This window comes from Patagioenas fasciata, chromosome 10, assembly GCF_037038585.1.
Source record: "Patagioenas fasciata isolate bPatFas1 chromosome 10, bPatFas1.hap1, whole genome shotgun sequence".
In the NCBI taxonomy this organism is placed as follows: Eukaryota; Metazoa; Chordata; class Aves; order Columbiformes; family Columbidae; genus Patagioenas; species Patagioenas fasciata.
Window position 1 is genome coordinate 22,891,043 of NC_092529.1, and position 21,193 is coordinate 22,912,235.

Sequence of the window (21,193 nt, forward strand, 5' to 3'; positions counted from 1 at the left end):
CAGTTTTTTACATATTAAAACAAACAGAGAAAAAAAAAGCCAAAATCTGAATTAATGGGAAGTGTACTAAGAGCAGAAGAGATATCGGTCTTCCCCTGTACTTCTATTACCAACACTCTATTATTTCATCTCCCTCGTCATTCTGGAGTTCCCACCTCTCCTGATTCAATGTCCCTGTCAAAGGACAACTTTCCAGCACTGTCTGGACATTTGCCTTTCCCAGTGCTCTCAGGTTTCTCCTCCACTTGCTCTTTGGTCATTCTGTTGCCTCTCAACTGTCTGGTTTCCGCTTCGAGCTTCAGGGAGTTACGAACTTGCCCCATTCTTTAGAGCTCTAATTAACATGGCAGACAACATGTTCATTGTGTTTATTTCTATCCTCTCCTATCTCTCTGTCTAAACCTTTTCTTGTATTGATGTCCCTTGTGGATGGTGGACCTCATCAGATCCAGCTTACACACACACCTGAGGAAAGTGTTTTACTGTTTATTAAACTGTGCAGTGTTTGCACAGGAGAGCCGGAGGAGCTGGTGCACAGGAGCTGCAGCATCTCCTGCAGAGCTCAGTGGAGAAGTCTGACGTGAGGAAAAGTGATGCAGTCTCTGGTGGCCAATGAGGGAACTGGCAGACTGGGGGTGGGGGGTGAGGAGCGAGGTTGTCCATACAGTGTCCAGCCTCAAGGGACTGTTCTCCTGCCTGTGCAGATGTCTTCAGGAGACCCTTGGGATCAATGTCCAGTGTAGAATGCTGCTGTCACTTCTTCTATACACTGAAAAATGACACAAAATACCCTTGAAAGAAAAAAAACCTCCTTTATGAAATCTTCTTTGAAATATTCAGCAGCAAGTGTCCCATTGAAACCTCTCCAGTTAGTTCTACAAGTCTGGAAGATTTGAAGAAAATTAGGGAAAGAAACATTGCTCGTTAGGGCTTTCTGTGTTTTAATGAGCCCCATGGTGCTGAGTCCATGAACCTCAGATACCAAGGAGAAACTGAAGAATCTGCTCAAGAAGTCCAAGTCAGAAGCAAACTCCAGAGTACCTTGAAGCATTTATGGGCCCCACTGAGGGCTGTTACTGACAAAGCCTCCCCGAGGACTCGTTAGAGCAGATAATTGAAGGCTGTGATTGCATCAGGCAAAGGCAAAGAGCAGCAGCTCTGATGCTGAGAAAACCCTTGGTTTGTTTGATGAAGGACAATGGCCAAGCCTTGAGCCCCTGCCCCTAGGAAGGGAGATCCTGTCCCCCACGTGTGGCTCAGGACTCTTCCTGGGGATATGGGGAGTGCGATGCCCAGTGCAGGACAATGGTGTGACACTCCCTGGGGGTGCAAGGAGGCAATGGGTGCCATGGCCATGACAACCATGTGTCTCCTCTTAGGCCTTGGGACACAAGCCAAAGCCAAGAGGATGAAGACCTTGGCTCTTGCAGGGACATCCAGCCTTGCCAGTGCCCTTGGCCATCTCCACCATGGTCCATCCTGCACTGTCCCAGGCCTGTGGCTGTTTCCCCACAGGCTGCAGACACCCCATGTGCTTCCCCACCTTGTTCTCACCCTAGTGTGTCCCCATCTGTGCTGCTGTCTCTCCATCCTCACCAGCTGTTCCTTGAAACACAAAGCCATGGCTGATCCAGAGTCCATCTCAATGACCACAGCCATGTGCTCAGAATGACATTTCTTTATCCTGAGCTCCACTCTGGACCTCCAGAGCTGCAGTTTCTGATGGTTTTCCTTTCTCATGCTGTTTCCATCTACTAAAAAGAAAAAGCGCCATCATCTTGGAAAGTGATTTTCAACATTTCTGAAGCTACTACTACCTTTTCTTGTCATGATTTTATCACAGCCACCAACTAAGACCATGAGAGCTGCTCACATCCTGCTCCCAGTCCTCAAGTGGGATAAGAGAGAGAAATGAAAGGGAAGAGAGAAACCTGTGAGTTTATAAAAAAATATAATAAGACAATGAAAATAATACACTGCTACTTCTAATATGCTTATACTAAAATACACATAAAGTAAAATATATGATACACAGTGCAATCCCCCACATAACTCCAGTTGTGCTGAGCAGGCAGCCCCAAAGAAGAGAGCACCCTGGTCCTGAACAGCTGATCCCAGCAAGAGAAAGTAAAAGTGCAAAAGGCAGAGAGGCCCAAGGACCAACTGAAAATCAGGAAAACATCATAAAACTGCACTAACACTGAACTCCCAATAGAATGGAACTTCCAAACAGAGTCAATCAAAGTAGCCGTCAAACCAAAACTAAATGGCTGGAAAGGGCATCTCCAGCTTTATACCGAGCATGACACTAATGGTAGAGAACAGCTCGTTGATTGACCCGGATGTCAATCCAGGTGCTGTCCTGTCTGTGCCCCCTCTTGCCAATTTGCATCTGCAGCTGGATGGCCAAAGAAGTCCTTGGTTTCCCTCACAGCAGCCGAGATCTCAGTGAGTTCTGACATTCCTTTCATAGCAAATGGCAAACACTGTAAAGCTGCTAAAAGACAGAATTAACTCTATCCCAGGGAAGAAACTGCGTTATCTCACTATTGTCATAGTAAATCTAAACAAAAGACTGTACTGGCTGTGAAGGACAGAGGTTCAAAATGCATGAAGGAAATTAACTCAATTTCAGTAAAACCAGCACGTTTCCTCAGCCTCCCCTTCACCAGGCTAAAGAAGTTTGGGTCTCTCAACATCTTCACACATGACCCAGACTTTCTCTGGCCACACGACAGCTCCTCCCCGTTCCTCCAGAATGGGGAACCTCACACTGGGACACACCGCTCCAGATGTGACCACACCAGTGCTAAGTCACGATGGACAATAAGTGCCCTTGTCTGGGTGGCCACGCCCCTCCCAGTGCAGCCCAGTGTGCTCATGGGCATATTCCTGTTTAGCAGCACTGAGAACTGGCTGAACATCCAGGCTCAGAGGGTTGTGAGCAGTGACACAAAGCCCAGCAGGAGGTACCATGAGGAGCACTGAAGGACACCATAACCCTACCCAACATCTCTTCCCCACAGATGTCTCTTGGGTCCCTGGAACCACCTCAGTGACAAGAGGGAGAGCACTTCCTGTATAGGGTGGAGGAGATGGGGACTGGAATGAGGGTCCTGGGCACTTTTTCCTGGTTGTTCATGCAGCAAGAAGCTGAGCTGGATATTTGGAGAGAAGAACTCTTCTTAGGAGCCTCCAAAGGGCTTGGGGATGGTCTACAGTTTCCTGCATGCTGCCTTTTCTGGTGGAGGCCACAGAGGCTGCCAGCCCTTTAGAGGACCCAGGACAGGCCTTGTCCTTCCTCTGGTCACAGCTGGACCCCAGTTCTCCAGCTTAGCCCCAGCTCAGGAGCCTTGTCTAGGGGTGAGTTTTGGGGTAAGGCTGACAAGAGGGGTGCATAAGTTTGTCTTAAGGACATGTGATGAGCACCAGCACTGAAGTACCAGAGCAACATGATGTGGCTTCTGGGTGAATACGTTCTTCAGTGCAAGTCCTGACACAGGGTCCCAGACTTGCTTTCCATGCCACCCTTCATGAGGGATGATGCACTAAGAGATGGCAAGTGGGGGACACCAATCCTTCTCCAGCTACTTCCCAAGCCTGGTGAAGCACCAGGACAGCAAGGACTTCTGGCCCTGCACCCCAAACTCTGGGTATAATCTTGGGGCAGTTGAACACCAGCATTTTTCTCTCCAAGGCCATTTCCAGCCCAGGTCAGCTCCTGTCTGACCTCCCCCATTCCTCCTCTGATCTGCTCTGGTGCTCCTGGTCCCATCCTACTCTCCCCACTGGGCCCCAAACCGGCAGTGATGCTCTGCAGAGCAGATTGCCTGCAGAACCATGGGGTGACTGCACACAGGTTGTGCTGCTCAGTGAGGGACACAGATACAGCTGGATGGGCTGCACTGTCACTGAGCTCTTTCCTGGGGGTCTAAAGCTCTGGAATGGGTCCAGAGCATTTCTTGGGACTCATTGGGTTTTCCGCTCATTTCTGTTCAGCAATCCCTTCCTTGTCCTTCAGGTTCCTGGAAACTGGTGCAGGAAGACATGACCTTTCCCCTTTCCAGGGACAGAGGTATGCTGACCACCCCTTCATTCTTCAAATTCTCCTTCCTGCCCTTCTTGAAGATGGGTTTGACATCTTCCTTTCCTGAGGACCTCAGAACTTCTCTGATTCTGCTGTCACTCTTGGTAGCACAATCCAGAATCATGGGCAAGGGTGAGAGAGCGCTTGAAATGAGCCTGTCCCAGCAGCTGAGATGAATCTCACTGGGCCACTGAGGTTTGTTCCTGGAATCACACACAGAAATGCCACGGTTCCAACAGGCATCCATATCTGAGTTTGTCTCAGGACTCCTTCTGCACCCAGGGATGCTCACAGACAGAGTCTGACCCTTTTGCACATAGAGGCCGTAGTCTCAGTTTCTTTCTGGCCTCCTGTTGCCACTCCAAAGGGATGTGAGAAACCTCAGCCCTGTGCTGTGCCACCTGCTCTGCGCTCATCTGAGATGTCCCATGTCATGAGGAATGGACACGGGAACATCAGTTCAAGGAAGAAGATCCCAGTGGGTTGTTTCCCCTGGGCTGTTACTCCCAATGTGAAGTGACCTTGAGACACTGTCTGTGCCACAGGCCTTCATGGAACCCCCAGAAACAGCTGCTGTCGTTAGTGTTCACCTGGATTCATCTCACCTCTGGTACATGATGTGCATGCTCACATCTCATCTCTACAATGCAGACATGGATTTCTGACCTGCTCATTCAGTGTCCATTCATGGAGGGAAGAGCAATGTCCGTGAGCTGGGGAGAGAGGCCAGGGCTGGTAGTGCGGGGCCAGACCATGGCGATGCCCTGGGGCAGATGCTGTGGTGTGTCCAGTGCACAGGGGCACAGCCCAGCCCCTGCTCTGCTGGTCCTGCAGGTCTCTGGCAGGAGGCCTGGCTGTGAGAGGACACTGCTGTGTGCCAGCCCTGCACACACACACTGTTCAGCTGTACAATGGTGTTTCATATGTGGGTCACTTTCTTGGGCATGTTCTTGAGAGAACCTTTGTAAGAAGACCTAAACCTTGAAGCCCTGCCCATAGGAGATCACCTTTCTATCCGGAAAGGCTGTTGTGAGTCCAGCTCTGTCACAGCAGTGCCCATTGCCTGTCCCTGCCTGCGCTCACAGCACTGACACACAGCAGGACGGGGACCAAGCTGCCAGAGCACTCAGGCCTTGCACCAACACAAGGGGTGAGAAGGAGAGTGTGGGAGTGGAACCAGAACAGCTCTGGAAGGCCAAGTACTGGTTCTCCCTGTCTCTGCTGCCATGAGAGAGCTCTTTTCCCTTCCACCCATTCACACGGGAACTGTCCCTGCAGCTCCAGAAAGGTCTTGAAGTTAAGATGCCAGTAGAAAAAAAATTGTTGAAGGTCGTTTATTTTACTTAAACACAGAGAACACGAATTCCTCACTGACACAGCCACTTACTGAGAAAAGAAAAGCAGGCAGCGAATTGCAAAGGGAATTAAAATCTTTTCATAATAAACAAACACAAGGAGGAACAAAAAATACTGCAGACAGGATGAATCTACAATGAGTTAGACTATAACTCTTATATAGAACAAGATAGAGCCAGTTTATAGCTTCAGAAATAATCCAGTCATCTGTGTCCTCAGGGCATCCTTGAGCTTCTGGTTCCTCATGCTGTAGATGAGGGGGTTCACTGCTGGAGGCACCACCGAGTACAGAACAGACACCACCAGATCCAGGGAAGGAGAGGAGATGGAGGGGGGCTTCAGGTAGGCGAACATGGAAGTGCTGATAAGCAGGGAGACCACGGCCAGGTGAGGGAGGCAGGTGGAAAAGGCTTTGTGCCGTCCCTGCTCAGAGGGGATCCTCAGCACGGCCCTGAAGATCTGTACATAGGAGAGCACAATGAAGAGAAAACACCCAAATCCTATTAATAGACTAAACACAATAAGCCCAAGTTCCCTGAGGTAGGAGTGTGAGCAGGAGAGCTTCAGGATCTGTGGGATTTCACAGAAGAACTGGTCCAGGGCATTGCCCTTGCACAGTGGCAGTGAAAATGTATTGGCCGTGTGCAGCAGAGCATTGAGAAACCCAGTGGCCCAGACAGCTGCTGCCATGTGGACACAAGCTCTGCTGCCCAGGAGGGTCCCGTAGTGCAGGGGTTTGCAGATGGCAACGGAGCGGTCGTAGGACATCACTGTGAGAAGAGAATACTCTGCACCAAACAAGAAAAATACAAAGAAGACCTGGGCAGCACATCCTGCATAGGAAATGACTGTGGAATCCCACAGAGAGTTGGCCATGGACTTGGGGACAGTGGTGGAGATGCAGTCCAGGTCAAGGAGGGCGAGGTTGAGCAGGAAGAAGTACATGGGGGTGTGGAGGTGCTGATCCCAGGCTATGGTGGTGATGATGAGGCCGTTGCCCAGCAGGGCAGCCAGGTAGACGCCCAGGAAGAGCCAGAAGTGCAAGAACTGCAGCTCCCGTGTGTCTGAGAACGGCAGGAGGAGGAACTGGGTGATGGAGCTGCTGTTGGACATTTGCTGTCTGTGGGTATGAGGACCTGTGCAAGTAGGAAAGACAGTGACGAGTTAGGGGAGAAATCTCTGGAAATTAAATGTGCTGTTTCTCATGGAAAACCCCCTCCCTGATGAAGAGATGTTTCCCCTCATTCTCTCTTTCTACCAGCTGAGAAAAACAGTTCATCACAGTTTAAAATGCAGCTTGGACATCTCGTTTCCATGGACACACCTGTGAGGCAAGATCCACTGAACTGGTGTCAGAACAAAAACTGACCCACACTCCCACCCCAACCCCAGAGAGCAAGAGCTCCAGGGACAGGTGGAGAAACAGGGAAGGACACTGCAGTGCTACCAGAAAATAAAGCAAGGACAGAAAGGCAGACGGGCATGCTGTGGAACCTTCTCGTTGCCCAGCTGTACTGCTGACACTCACATAATGACACTGTAGGGCAAGTACTTTTAGCACCTGTCTTGTGTTCCACGTTCCATGAATCCTTCCCCTGGAGGTCCAGCTGCTGAGGTGGAGACTCAGGACCTGGACCCCATGGCTTTGGGGCAGAGGCTCCGCTGGGGAGGAGAGGAGACCAGGGGTTGCACTGGGAAATGTGTCTGCACTGCAGGGGGTTCCTGAATCCCCTTCCCAGCATTTCTGGTCCATCTCCCTCTCCCTGGCCATGTCTGTGCTGCCTGCAGCTGTGTCTCTGTCCCTGGGTCTGCTCCCTGTCAGTGTCACAGACCCCGTCCCACCCGCTGTGTGTTCAGCTCTGTCCTGCTCACACCTCCTGGCACTGCCCAGGGGCAGCTCTGTGTGTGCAGGGGCTCAGGAGCAGCTCAGACAAGTCCTAACGAGAACTGGGGTCTCAGTGTCTTCTCCAAACCAGAGACATAAATCCCCATCTCCCACTGCACACCCAGACAACCAAGAGTGGAAACTGAAAGCACAGACTCCTTCCCTTGCAGCTGTTCCTGTCTTGATGTCGTTGTTCAGAAGGACCCTCTGCCATGTCTGTATGGTTCATCTGGAGCTCTGAGCAGCCCTGACCCACACAGCACCCTTCAACCCCACAAGCTCCCTGCCTGCCCTGCCGGGGGTCGCTCCTTCCACCCACAGCTGCTGCCATGGGATCTCCCCGGGCAGGCTGAGCACTGACCCTGGTAGGCGGCAGAGTCCCTGCCCCAGCACAGCCCTGGGGTGCAGGGACCCTGCTCTAGCAGGACAGCCCTGGGCACCCCTGGTTGCACAACTTGCTTCTCAGATTTTCGAAGTTGCTGAAAAAGATCCCCGTCCTTACAGATCGCACCAGCTGTGCCTGTGCCAGTTTGAGGAGATGCCTCCAGGAGCTACAGCTGCATTGCCCTGCACCCAGAGACTTTGCACGGCAAGGGCTGCAAAGGTTTCTCCTCCAGTGAGCTCTCAGTCATCCTCCCAGTCCTGACCACCTTTAATCTCTCTCTGCCTTGCTCGTCTCCCTGAGATCCCCAGGCAGAGCCCTCAGCCCTGCTGCGCTGTGCAGAGGAGCTGCTCCTGGGCAGAGCTGTCTCTCTGCAGCGCTGCCGCTTGCCAGGAGCTCCCTCTGTCCCAGGAGCCCAGCCCAGCTCAGCAGCACAGGAGCAGCCCAAGGAGCTTTAATGACCCCTCTGGTGGCGTTAGTGCTGAGTCCATGGACCTCAGACCCTGGAGGAAGATGAAGACACTTCTCAAGAAGTCAAAGTCAGATTCAAACTGCAAAGTTTCTTGTAATGTTAATGAGTCCCACTGAGGGAACCTACTGAGAAACAATATCCAGGATCTGGGTAGAGCAGAAAATTGGAGGCAGTGATGACAGGTCAGCAAAAGCAAAGTAAAGGTCTCTTTGATACTGATTAAACCTGGATGTGTCACCGTAACCAAAGGGCCAAGCCCTGACCCCAACCCTGGGCTCTTCCTGGGACAGTGTGATGTGGGGCTGTGCAAGGCCAAGGGCAGGACTATGGTCCTACACCTCCTAGGTTCCTGGCTGGGGACAAGGAGGCCATGAGGCCCCTGTGCTGGAAGGACAAGGTGTCTCCTCACAGGCATCAGAGGTGGACACAAAAACCATCGCAAAGGGGAGAAGGAGCTCATGTCTGGTGGGGTTTTTGGCGTCTACATCCCTTGATCATCTCCACCACAGCCTGTCCTGTGCTGTGGCATCCCCTGCACCTCTTTCCCTGCAGGCTGCAGACATCCCCCCTGCTGCCCCACCTTGCTCCTGTCTGAGCATCTTCCTTCCTTTGCTGAGATCTCTGCATCCTCCCCAGCTGTTCCTTGAAGCACAAAGCCTTGGGCTGATGCAGACTCCCTCTGCTGACCTGCTCCACCACAGCACTGCCCTTCCAGTCACATTCCTTCCTGCTCATGTCCAGCCTGGACCTCCCCAGTTGCACTTTGTGCTATTATTTCTTTCTCAAGCTCTTTCCCACTATGAAGAAACCTCCACCACCTCTGAAACCACCCTTCAAGCACTCTCAGGCTACTCCTGCACTGCTGCAGCCTCCCCAGCGCTGCTGGGCCAAAGCAACCCAGGTCCCTCAGCATCCCACACCATGTGCACAAGGTGCTGAACCTGCCTTGGCAGAGCCCTGCACTCTGCAGTTCCTCCCTGCTTCTCCAAACTGGGAAGCCGCACACTGGCACACCCCCGTGTGTGTGGGGTCACACCAGTGCAGAACCGAATGGGATGAGAACTCCAGGTGTCTGGGTCCCCACGCTCCTCCTCATGCAGCCCCGTGTGCAGCTGCCTTGTTCATGGTGAGCGTGCACCACGGGCTGGTGTGGGGACCTTGGAGTGCCCAGGCCCTTCTCCTCAGGGTCACTGCTCAGAGTGTCAGGTCCTGCTCTGTCCTGATGGATGGGGTTATTGTCCCACCCTGATACAGCACTGCTCACTTCATCTTCTCAATATTGAGTTATCTGATGGGTACATACCAGATGCGTGGAGCTCTGCCTGGGGACAGACAATGTCAGCTGAAGGTTCAGGAGTCAGCATGAGAGGGCAGAACAACATGGGCAGTGTTGTGGTGACTGGACATCAGCTGGAGGATCTCTGATGAGGAAGAGGAATGAGATGAGGCCTCCTTCAAACAAATGAAAGAAGCCTCATGTTTCCAGGGCCCTGTCCTCATGACAGACCTTAGACATCCCAGTATCTGCAAGGTACCAACCATCCAGGAGGGGTTGGAGTTCATTGACAACATCTTCCCGACACGGGGGACTGAGGAGTCAGTGAGGTGAGGTGCCCTGTGGGACTTCACACTTACAAACCAGGAAGAGTTGGTCAGGATGGAACAGTCAGGGATGGGACAGTGGAGCTGAGGCTCCTGTGAGATGATAACAAGGCAAAGAGCAGGATTTCAGGAGAGCAAGCTTTGACCTGCTGAGGGACCTGCTTGGGTCCTATGGGGTATGACCTTGGTGTCTGCAGTGCTTTTCTCTCACATCTCCTCCCTCCTCCCTCCCACCTGCTGTTGTGCAGTGTTTTTTACCCTTTCTCAAATACAATATCCCAGAGGTGCTGCCAGTATCACTGGGTGGCTCAGATTTGGCAAGGAGTGGGTCCATTTTGGAGCAGCTGAAATCAGCGCTGTCTGACGTTGGTCAAACTCCTGTTGTCTTCTCAGAGAGGTGACAACTGTAGCACAACCACACCCACCCCCCGTTCCAAGACTTTGCCATAAACCCAGCACAGGGTGACAGTGCGTTGGATGTTACAAAATAATTGATCGTGAAGAAGAAATTGTAAAGATCTTCTTTCAGCAACGCATGAAAGTCTCCAGTCAATGAGCAGGTTCCTATGGGACACTGTAATTGCCGTGACAGTCACTGGCCAGGCAAAGCTGCAGGTGCCAACAGTCCAAAGGATCTTGGGCCAAATGCTTAAGAGAGCTGCCTGATGGGCCATCAAGGGTGATGCTCACCTGGATCTGGTACTAACGAAGAAGGAAGAGATGGTGAGGGATGTGAACATGAGTGTCCACCTTGGCTGTTGTGACCAGGACACAGTGGGGTCCCAGGTACCAGAGGGGAGGGAGGAAGGACAGCAGCAGAGCACAGGCTGGTGGGCTCCAGAGGAGAAGACTTTGACATACTAGGGGATGGCAGGTAGAGCTGGTGATGTGGTAAAGTCATGGAGGGTGAAGGAGCTCAGGAAATCTGATCAGCCTTATAGGACATGCTGCTCCAAGCACAAGAATGATCCCTCCGAGTACACATAAAAAGAAGCATTTATCTTGTGAGGCTGCTCCTCTGAACTGATGGAGCTGCAGAGCAAAAAGGCAGCACACAGGAGGTGGAAGCAGGGGAAGCTGCAAAGGAGGAATTTAGAAACCTTGGCCACGGATGCAGAGATGATTCCAAAGTTGCCCTGGACTTGATACCTAAAGGGGAGGCTGAGGGCAGCAAGATGAGCTGATACAGCTTCCTTACAAAAAAAAAAAAAGGGATAGACAGGGAGAACATGGGCTTGCTGCTGAACTTTATAGGGGCAGAATCAGACAGGACTGAGGTTCTTCATGGCTTCTTTGCCTCCATCTTCACCACCAAGGTCTCCTGGGACTTTATTCCTGAAGACAGGAGTCTGGAGAACACCCAGCAGTGGATGGGGCTCAAGTCAGGGGTGACCTGAGCAAACTCAGACACCATTACAGAACAGGAGATGGGTCACTTGACCATCTCCCTGAACACAAGTATCACTGTGCTGTGGCATCTGAGATTCCCAGGAATACCCACCTCTTGGTACAGAGGAGTGTGACTCCTCTTGAGGTGTCCTGGCCTGTCTCCTCGGTCAAGCGATCCTTTAGGCACCCACTTCTCTGACACATTCAGTCGTTCTCAGGAGATTCTCTAGATCAATATTCATTGGAGATTGTTGATACCAGCTGTTGTGGAAATAAGGGTTTTGGGAGGGTGACGGAAATATTAGAGATTTGGTTTTATTACTCTTTATTATGGAAATGCTCACTGTTTGGCTACAATTCTGAAATCTCTGACATCATCCACACCAGACTTGAAGCCTTTAGGAAAGTGCTGCAGAGAGCATTGTCTTCTAAGGGCGTTTTGGATGTTACTGAGCCCTCTGCTGCCATGATCCTGAACTGCAGCTACTGAAAAAATGAACAAACCTGTAATGAACTGAAGGGCAGAAACAAACCCCAAGTTTCTGAGGGTGTTTGGGACCCCACGAAGGGCCAGTGCTGACACAAGCAGTCCCTGTCCCTGGAGGCTGCTCAAGGAAAAACCTGGAGACAATGGTCATAGGTGGTAAAGGTGATGTGGAGGTGGCTCTGGTGCCACGTCAGCCCTTGACATTTGTTCATCATCAGAATGGCCAAGCCCTGACCCCAGGACCAGAAAAAGGAGACCCTTTCAGTCAAATGCTTCTCAGGCTCTGCCTGTGGTCACTGTGAGTGTTTTGTGTTTTGGGGGTGGGTTTGGTGCCAAGTGCTGTTGCTTTAACCACAAGGCTCTGGTTTTCTGAGGACTTGGCAATGCCTGTGAAGTCCCCCAAACCCATTCAACTTCTTTCATACAACTGGCAATGGTCACCAATCACCTGAGCTGTCCCAGTCCCAAACTTGCTTGAATCCTCAATTTGGATCCATACCCATCACTCCAGGAGGTCCATGCATCCACCAGGTTCATGGATGATTCCTGAGGCCCATCCAAGTGTGGGCAGTGTAAGAGAGGAGCAGAGCAGGGTCAGCTCATGGGCCATGACTGAGCACAAACACCCCAGCAGCAGCCATTCCCATCTCCCAGGCACAGCCAAGCCCACAGCATGCAAATGGCACTGCCATATATCCTTAATCCAAAAAAGCCTGCCTTCTTTCCAAAATCAACAACAATCTTTCTACCATTCCTCTTTGACCCCCAGATATTCGGCCACACTCCACTTGTGGCTCAAACATGGTTGTAAGGATTTGCTGAAGTCATCAACCGTCACCTTTTTCTACCCCACATCCCCTGACCCTCTCCCACACCACACATGGCCGGTCACTGCTGCTCAGGGCCTCGCGCTCTACAGAGGAGGCCTTGAGCTTCTTGGCTCTTCCTGGTGCTTGTTATAATCTTCCTCACTCCCACCAGATCTCACGGTGAGATTTCTTGTTCATGACAGAGCCTTTGTAACCAGCTCTTATGAAATGGTTGTCCTTCTGTGATCATCTGTGCAGAAGAAGTGATCACAGAAAAGCACCAAATATGTCAAATCTGATGCCGAGTGAAATGCAATAAAACCTTGTTGAGCCAGCCCTGTAGCTCAGCAAGGAGTTTCTCCTGAGAAAGGGATCCAACCTCTGCCACTCTCTGCAGAGGCACATGAGCAGCGTCCATGCACCTGGGGACACAAAGGGTGAGTTTTGCAAGATCACCCTCTATCTGGACCATTTAGAAATGTACCTGTGGATGGGGTATCAAGCCTTATAGTACAGCAGAGACTGGAGTTCTGAGCTCTCTTCAACTCCCTGTGTGACAGTCTGTAAAATTAACCCAGTGAAATGTTGGTTTTGATTCTCTTCACAGCCTGAAGCACCACATGGCTCAGGAGACAATCCAGGATACCCAACCAGCACTCACATGCCCTGAACTTAAAGTTCAGGTGTTCCCGGGAATCTCGGCAGACACGTCACGCTGATATCTGAGTTCAAGGAGCTGGTCAAGAACCTCGTCTGCATTTCTGTAATGATGGCTTTGCTGCCCGGCTGATGTGCAGACTCTGTACATGGATGCTGACACCTCTTGAACAACCTGCTCTGAAAGGATGAACAAGGTGGTGTGTTCCTTCTGGAAGGGTATTAGGACAGCAAACATGAGGAAGCTGGGTTGGAGGAAATGAAAAAGGATACAAAGGTTGTGATCAGGGCTGTTTATGGTTACTTGTAAAGCAGCCTTGCGCCTCATGCGAATTATTTCTGTGATCAGAGGGAACCTGAGGGCTTTCTCCAAATCAAAAACATGAAGGGGAAGGAAGGACAGCGTCATTCAGTCTCCAAGGCACCTCAAGAGGTGTCTTGACCAACCTCCTCCTAAAAGCAGGGTCAGACCAGATTAGTGAGGGGTCTAAAAAAACACATTGTGATAACTTTTGATGTAGAGTGGATGCACACTGCTGGGAAACAGCTTCCAGTGCTTGACTGTCCTCAGGAATGGAAAGTTTTTCCCTTTATCTACTGTCCTTCTCAGCCAAACCATCCAGATTGCCTTTTACCCGTCTACTTGCACACTGACACAGACCATAATATCCTGCCTTGGACACAAGCACATTGTGGGGGATGACGCTGAATGCCTTGCTGACTTCCAGGTAACAGACCATCAATGTTCTCCCCACATCCGCAACCCTGTCCTTTCCTCACAGAAGGTAAAGAGCATGGACAGGCACAGCCTGCCTTTGGTAAACCCCATCACCTTCTCTTCCAGACACCCAGAAATGGGGTCCCAGTGGACATGTTCTGGGGCACAGCCCTTAGTTCCCCTGCTCACCCATTGGCCATTCTGAAAAGTGCACACACTGTGTGAAAGATAGCAGTGGTCAGGGAGTCTCCCCAGTCTCCATGAGCTTTCCAAGGTGGAGGAGAGTGGCCTCCCTGTGACATCGTCCTGCTGTCTCAGCTCCTGGGATGCTGCCCCTCCTGTCCCATAGGCTGGAAAGGGTTGTGTTAGTTCTGGTGACCCTGACTTGATCCCCATCCTCTGCTGGTTGTTCTACAGATTCCTGTCTCAAGTCACAGAGGCCTGGGACACATTGCTGGTGAAGATGGAGGACAAGAGACACAGGGATTCTCACCTCTTTCTCTTATTAAATTCATCAATGGCCACACGCTGTCTTTGTTTCTCCTTCAACTGTTCCTGCAGTAATAACAGCTCATTATGGGCCCTTGAATTGCCTTACAGGTCTGGACTGAGTTCCGATCTGGGCTGTCCTGTGCTTGGAGGCTGCTGTCCTTGCAGACCAGATGAACTCACTTCTGCCACCCTGCCTGGCAGTTCATTCCACCCGTGTCACAGCTCTGTCTGCAGCACTGACAGCTCCAGCTTCCCAGTCAGGTCCCTGGCTGAGGCCATTGCCTCACATCTGGGCTGAACCACCCCAGCTGTGGCACCAGCCCAGCTCTGACCTGCCACAAGGAACCTGGTACCAAGTGTCCAAGAGCCCATGTGTGCAAAGGCTTTGCCTCAGAGCACAAACATGACATGGCCAAAGATTGATGAATGTGTCTCTAGACCTAGGAGTATAAAACCAGAATATGATGCTTAAACTCATTCAAATGAAGAAATTCCCATCCACAGTTTACAGAAATTTGTTGTAACATTCCTGGTGTCCTGCCTAATGATGGGACAAGAAAATATGATTCTCATACTGATTCGTTTTTTAATACAGAGAACACAATGCTGGCAAGAAGTGTCTGTTCAAGAGGAGAGAGAATCAACATCACTGATTACTTCAGGTTGTTTGAAAGGATGTGCCCCTGGAGCCCCAGGGACACATGGAGGGAGCCCAGAGGGGACAGAGAAAGGGACTTCATGGGCTGCTCCTGTGCTGCTGAGCTGGGTTGGGCTCCTGGGACAGAGGGAGCTCCTGGCAAGCGGCAGCGCTGCAGAGAGACAGCTCTGCCCAGGAGCAGCTCCTCTGCACAGCGCAGCAGGGCTGGGGGCTCTGCCTGGAGATGCTGATGGGAGAGCAGCCAGGCAGAGAGAGATTAAAGGCAATGTGGGGTGGTAGGTTGCTGAGGATTCAATGAGACAAATCTTCACAGTTCTAACATGGTAAGTGTCTGGCTGTAGGACAATGCAGCTCCATTTCCTGGAGGGAGACCCTAAGGTGGTACATCCCACAATTTACAGGATCTGTCAGGTGTCTCTCACAGTATCTCTGTTGTAGAGGAGAAGAACACACTCCAGAGCAGGGCTTGCCTGCTGCACTGTCAGATGGAAAGGGAATGACGACAACTTCTTCTGAGAGTGAGTGCAGGGGGAGCACCCAGGGGTGCCCAGGGCTGTCCTGCAGAGCAGGGTCCCGGCAGCCCACGGCTGTGCTGCAGCGGGGACTCTGCCGCCTGCCAGGGTCAGCGCTCAGCCTGCCCGGGGAGATCCCCACGGTGCTCTGAGTAGAAGTGAGAGCGGAAGGAGTGACCCCCAAAATGCCAGGGTCCTTCTGCTGTGGATAGGGTGCTGCGTGGGTCAGGGCTGCTCACAGCTCCTGATCACTCCCAGAATATTTACAACAAGAGGTTTCAAGAAGCAAATCAAGACAAGGAACTTTCCTGAGTCTTTGTTTTCAGTCTCCAACTCTTGGGGAATGGGTGGGAATAGATGCAAAACGAGTTCTACATTTTAAAAAAATATTTGCATACTGCAACTGTGTGATCAGTAGGTCTTCAAGAGAATCCCGATACGCCTTCAGCCAAATCTCTGCCTATGCAGCAACTGCATCACTTTTGCTGGACACATTACACTTAATCTAACCTGTCGTGTTTTCCAACCTGCGTACAGGAAGATGCCCCCAGGCAGTGCCCTGTGAACAGGCAGGATCTGTAGGGCCAGGGGGAGGGCACAGAGGCTGGGATGGGGTCTGTGAGCACTGACAGGGAAGAGACATGGACAGGGAAACACCTCCCAGGGGGACAATCTCCAGGCACCAGGGAAATGATCAGAAATGGGAGGAAACTAAACCCGGAATTGTTATGGGAGGGAGAACAGAGAAAAGTCCCTGTGATCCCCTGCAGTGCAGATCCCTCCTGTGAGCAGCCCCCTGGCCTCCTGTCCCACCCAGCAAAGCCTCTGCCCTCAGGGCCGGGGGCTCCAAGGCATGGAGCAGCTCCTGTGCAGCCAGAGCTCCAGTTCCTCTGCAGAGCACAGGGGCTGAGAGCAGCTGCCCGGCAATGTTGGTGTCTGGGAGGTGGCTGCACAGCTGGGGAAGGGTGACGCTGTCTGAGTGCCCGGCTGCCTCTGCCCTGGCCTCTCTCACACCCACCCTCACCGCATTGTCCTTCTTGCTCCCCTGCTCTGGGTCACTGCTGTTGGGATCTTGTTCTTGCTGTCAGGCTCTCTGGGGATGGCAGTTTCAGCTGCAGAGTCACAGCCTGATCTTGTGGGTCCTTTCCTGCAGGTGTGTCCACGGGAACACGTGTCCCAGCTTTGCTCTGACCTGTGGGGTGTGGGCAATGCAGTCTGTGGGGCTGGGGTGTGAGCTGAGGCTCCCTGAATCAAACGCCTTCATTAGGAGTATTGGCTGTCTACTTGCGTTTTCATTCCAAGCTGTGAGCTTCCCTCCAGGATGCAAACCTGTCCTACAGCATCTGTGTGTTCTCTGAAAGCACCATAATGAAGGCAGATGTGCTGATATCAGCAGTGTCTGCGGGCTTTTCAGGGTAACATGGGAGTGTGATCAGTCTCCATCTCAGAAAGGTGCCAGCCCAGGGCAGCTGGAGCAAAAGAGGGGGACAGAGCAGCTGCCCTCACTCTGCACTGACCCACAGGCATCCTCTGGTCTCGCAGGACTCGCTCTGTTCTCCCTGAGTGCAGCAGAAATGCTGAGGGTTTCTGACACCCAAGAACACTTTTATGGGTGGGAGGGCAGACGGAGTTGTAGAAACACCAAACCTCTCCAACTCCGTTTCTCAGGCCTGGGGATACAGATGTTGACAGTCCCTTCTGCTCCAGGAGCGGTTCCAGCTGACAAAGCTGAACCCCAGGACTGGCCCCTGCCCACCCAATCACACAGGGTCAGGCTGACTCCTCAAGAGCCCCTGGGCAGAGACCCTGCTCTTCATTGCACACTTATCAAGCACCAACGAGGGCTCCAGCCAGGACGTTCTCCTGGGAAAATAGAAGTGTCTCTTTGTGGGAGGGTCTGTGGGAAATGGTTTTGGTTTCTCCCAGAGAAGTCTCATCTAAACCATCACTGTCTTTTCCTCCTTGCACAGGTCCTCATGCCTACAGGCAGCAAATGTCCAACAGCAGCTCCATCACCCAGTTCCTCCTCCTGGTGTTCACAGACACACGACAGCTGCAGCTCTTGCACTTCTGGCTCTTCCTGGGCATCTACCTGGCTGCCCTGCTGGGCAACGGCCTCATCATCACCACCATAGCCTGGGACCAGCACCTCAACACCCCCATGTACTTCTTCCTGCTCAACCTCTCCCTCCTCGATCTGGGCTCCATCTCCACCACTCTCCCCAAGTCCACGGTCAATTCACTCTGGGACAGCAGGAACATCTCCTATACAGGATGTGCTGCCCAGCTCTTTTTTTTCTTGTTCTGTGCTACAGCAGAATATTCTCTCTTGACCATCATGTCCTACGACCGCTACGTTGCCATCTGCAACCCCCTGCACTACGGGACCCTCCTGGGCAGCAGAGCTTGTGTCCACATGGCAGCAGCTGCCTGGGCCACTGGGTTTCTCAATGCTCTGCTGCACACGGCCAATACATTTTCATTGCCACTGTGCAAGGGCAATGCCCTGGGCCAGTTCTTCTGTGAAATCCCCCAGATCCTCAAGCTCTCCTGCTCACACTCCTACCTCAGGGAAGCTGGGCTTCTTGTGGTCAGTGTCTTCTTAGTTTTTTTATGTTTTGTGTTCATTGTGGTGTCCTATGTGCAGATCTTTAGGGTTGTGATGAGGATCCCCTCTGAGCAGGGACGGCCCAAAGCCTTTTCCACCTGCCTCCCTCACCTGGCCGTGGTCTCCCTGTTTATCAGTACAGGTTCCTTTGCCTACCTGAAGCCCCCCTCCATCTCCTCCCCATCCCTGGACCTGGTGGTGTCTGTCCTGTACTCGGTGGTGCCTCCAGCAGTGAACCCCCTCATCTACAGCATGAGGAACCAGGAGCTCAAGGATGCCCTGAGGAAACTAATGGCGGGATGCATTTCAAGTGCTCATCAACTGCTCTCTAACAGATAACAGTTTTAATGTAACTCATTAGAAGCCTAGACTTCTGGGTGTATGTGTTAGTGGTATTTATTTTTTAATAAATCATGATATTTTTGTCATCCGCTTTCTAATCCATCACTTCAGACAAGCCAGAAGGGAAAAACTCCAGCCTGGCTGAACAGAGAGTTTCAGGTGGAACTCAGGAATAAAAGAATTCAAAACCTATAGAAGGAGAGTCTGGCAACTCAGGAGATACACAGGGATGTCATGAAGCTGTATCAGGAAGGAATCAGAAGGGCCAAAGCCCAACTGGAGCTGAATCTGTCCAGTGCCATAAAGGAAAAATAATATTTCTATAAATACATTATCCACACAAGGAAGGTAAAGAGAAACGTCATCCTTTATTGGATGCAGGAGGAAACACAGTGACAAGGATTAGGAAAAGGCTGAGGTACTAAATGCCTTCTTGCCTCAGTCTTTAATAGTCAGAACAGTTTTGCTCCAGGTCCCCAGCCCCCTGAGCCAGAAAACAGGGATGGGGAGCAAATCGAAGCTCAAAAAATCCAAGGGAAATGGTTGGTGACCTACTACAACACTTGAACACCCACAAGTCTATGGGGCCAGATGGGATACACCAAGGGTGCTGAGGGAGCTGACGGAGGTGATCACTGAGCCTCTTTCCATTATCTACCAGCAATCCTGGCTAAGTGGGGCGGTCCCGGTTCACTGGAAGTTCGTGAAAGTGACACCCATCTACAAGACAAGACATAAGAAGGGTCTAGGGAACTACAGTCCTGTCAACCTGACCTCAGTCCCAGGGAATAGTATGGATCATATCATCCTGAGTGCCATCACGTGGCAGACACAGGACAACCAGGTGATCAGTCCTAGGCGGCATGGGTTTAAGAAAGGCAGGTCCTGCTTGACAAACCTGACCTCCTCTATGACAAGGCACCCTGTATAGGGGATCAGGGAAGCTTTAGTAAGACTTTGACACTGTTTCCCACAGCACCTCCTGGAGAAGCTGCAGCTCATGGCCTGGATGGTGTATCTGCGATGGATAAAGAACTGGCTGGAGGGCCGGGCCCAAGGAGTTGTGGTGAACGGAGCCAAATCCAGTTGGTGGCTGGTTATGAGTGGTGTCCCCAGGGCTCACTATTGGTGCCAGTTCTGTTTAATCTCTTTATCAAGGATTTAGACAAGGGGATCACGTGCACCCTCAATAAGTTTGCAAATGACACTAAATTTGTTGGGAGTGTTGATCTGCTGGAAGGTAGGAAGTCTCTACAGAGAGATCTGGATCAGGTGGATGGATAGGCTGAGCCCAATTGTATGAGTTTCAACATGGCCAAGTGCTGGGTCCTGCACTTGGGTCACAACAACCCCAGGCAGCGCTACAGGCTGAGGGAAGAACAGCGAGAAGTTTGTCAGGAGGAAAAGGACCTGGGAGTGTTGACAGTGGCTGAACCTGAGCCAGCATGTGCCCAGGTGGCCAAATAAGGCCAATGCTATCCTGGTTGGATCAGCAATAGTGTGGCCAGCAGGACTAGGGCAGTGATTGTTCTCATGTACTGAGGACTGGTGAGCCTGCACCTCAAGTCCTGGGGTCAGCTTTGAGCCCCTTATGACAAGAAAGACCTTGAGGTTCTGGAGCAAGTTCAGAGAAGGGAACGGAGTTGGTGAGGGGCTGAAGAGCAAGTGTGATGAGGAGCGGTTGAGGGAACTGGAGCTGTTTAACCTCGAGAACAGGAGGCTGAGGGGAGACCTTATCACTGTCTACAACTACCTGAAAAGAGGTTGGAGTATGGAGGGCGTTGGTCACTTCTCCCAAGTACCGAGGGATAGGACAAGAGGGAATGGCCTCAAGTTGTGCCAGGGGAGGTTTAAATTGGATAGTAGGAAACATTTCTTCATGGAAAAGGTTGTGAAGCAGTGAACAGGCTGCACAGGGAAGTGGTTGAGTCACCATTCCTGGGGGTGTCTAAAAGATGTATAGAGAAGGTTCTCTGGGAAATGGTTTAGTGCTAGAGTTAGGTTATGGTTGGACTCCATGGTCTTTTCCAACTCAAATGCTTCTATGAATCTATGATCCTGTGTTTCTATGCTTGAAGAGTTATTTCCCAGATGGCAGAGCTTTCCTTGGAGGTAGGAATCATAGAAGCATAGAGAGTGTTGGAAGGGAGCTTCAAAGGTCATCTAGTCCAACTCCCCTGCCATGAGCAGGGACATCTTCAAGCAAAGCAGGCTGCTCAGAGTCCCCTCCAGCCTGGTCTGGGAATTCTTCAGGGATGGGGCATCCAGCACCTCTCTGGGCATCCAGTGGTTGTGTTTCATCACCCGCATAGTAAAAAATTGTAAAAATGTCTTCCACATGTGTGGCCTCAATCTCCCCTCTTCTAGTTCAAAATCATCACCCCTTGTCCTATCACAACAAGCCCTGCTAAAAAGTCTGTCCCCATCATTCTTATCGACCTCTTTTAAGTACAGAAACCTGACAATAAGGTGTCCCTGCAGCCTTCCCTTCTCCAGGCTGAACTGCACCAACTCTCCCAGCCTGTCCTCCCAGCAGAGCTGTTCCATCCCTCTGATCATCTTGGTCACCCTGCTCTGGACCGTCTCCAACAGGTCCATGTCTTTCCTGTACTGAGGGCTCCAGAGCTGGATGCAGGACTCCAGGTGGGGTCTCACCAGACTGGGGCAGAATCCCCTCCCTTGACTTGCTGGTCATGCTCCTTTGGATGCAGCCCAAGATACGTCTGACCTTCTGGGC

The 21,193-nt window shown here is 51.6% G+C and overlaps 2 protein-coding genes across 2 annotated transcripts; one reads left to right on the forward strand and one right to left on the reverse strand.

The window, feature by feature from the left end:
- Positions 1–5,623: 5,623 nt before the first annotated feature.
- On the reverse strand, positions 5,624–6,211 carry LOC139828714 (olfactory receptor 14J1-like). Its single transcript, XM_071812848.1, has one exon. The coding sequence runs from the start codon at positions 6,209–6,211 to the stop codon at positions 5,624–5,626; it is 588 nt and encodes a 195-aa protein (XP_071668949.1).
- Positions 6,212–12,461: 6,250 nt separating this feature from the next.
- On the forward strand, positions 12,462–19,879 carry LOC136105615 (olfactory receptor 14J1-like). Its single transcript, XM_071812850.1, has 3 exons — positions 12,462–12,467; positions 17,653–18,408; positions 19,835–19,879. Exons 1-3 carry the CDS (start codon positions 12,462–12,464, stop codon positions 19,877–19,879), a joined length of 807 nt encoding a protein of 268 aa, XP_071668951.1.
- The last annotated feature ends 1,314 nt before the right edge of the window (positions 19,880–21,193 follow it).

What these genes read in the sequence shown, in the direction of transcription:
- LOC139828714 (XM_071812848.1), bottom strand. Translation starts at nt 6,211, where the DNA reads ATGTCCTACGACCGCTCCGTTGCCATCTGCAAACCCCTGCACTACGGG.
- LOC136105615 (XM_071812850.1), top strand. An exon ending in ATGCCCTGAGGAAACTAATG is followed by an intron (nt 18,409 to 19,834) that starts GCGGGATGCATT and finishes GGCTGAGGGAAG; the next exon opens with AACAGCGAGAAGTTTGTCAG.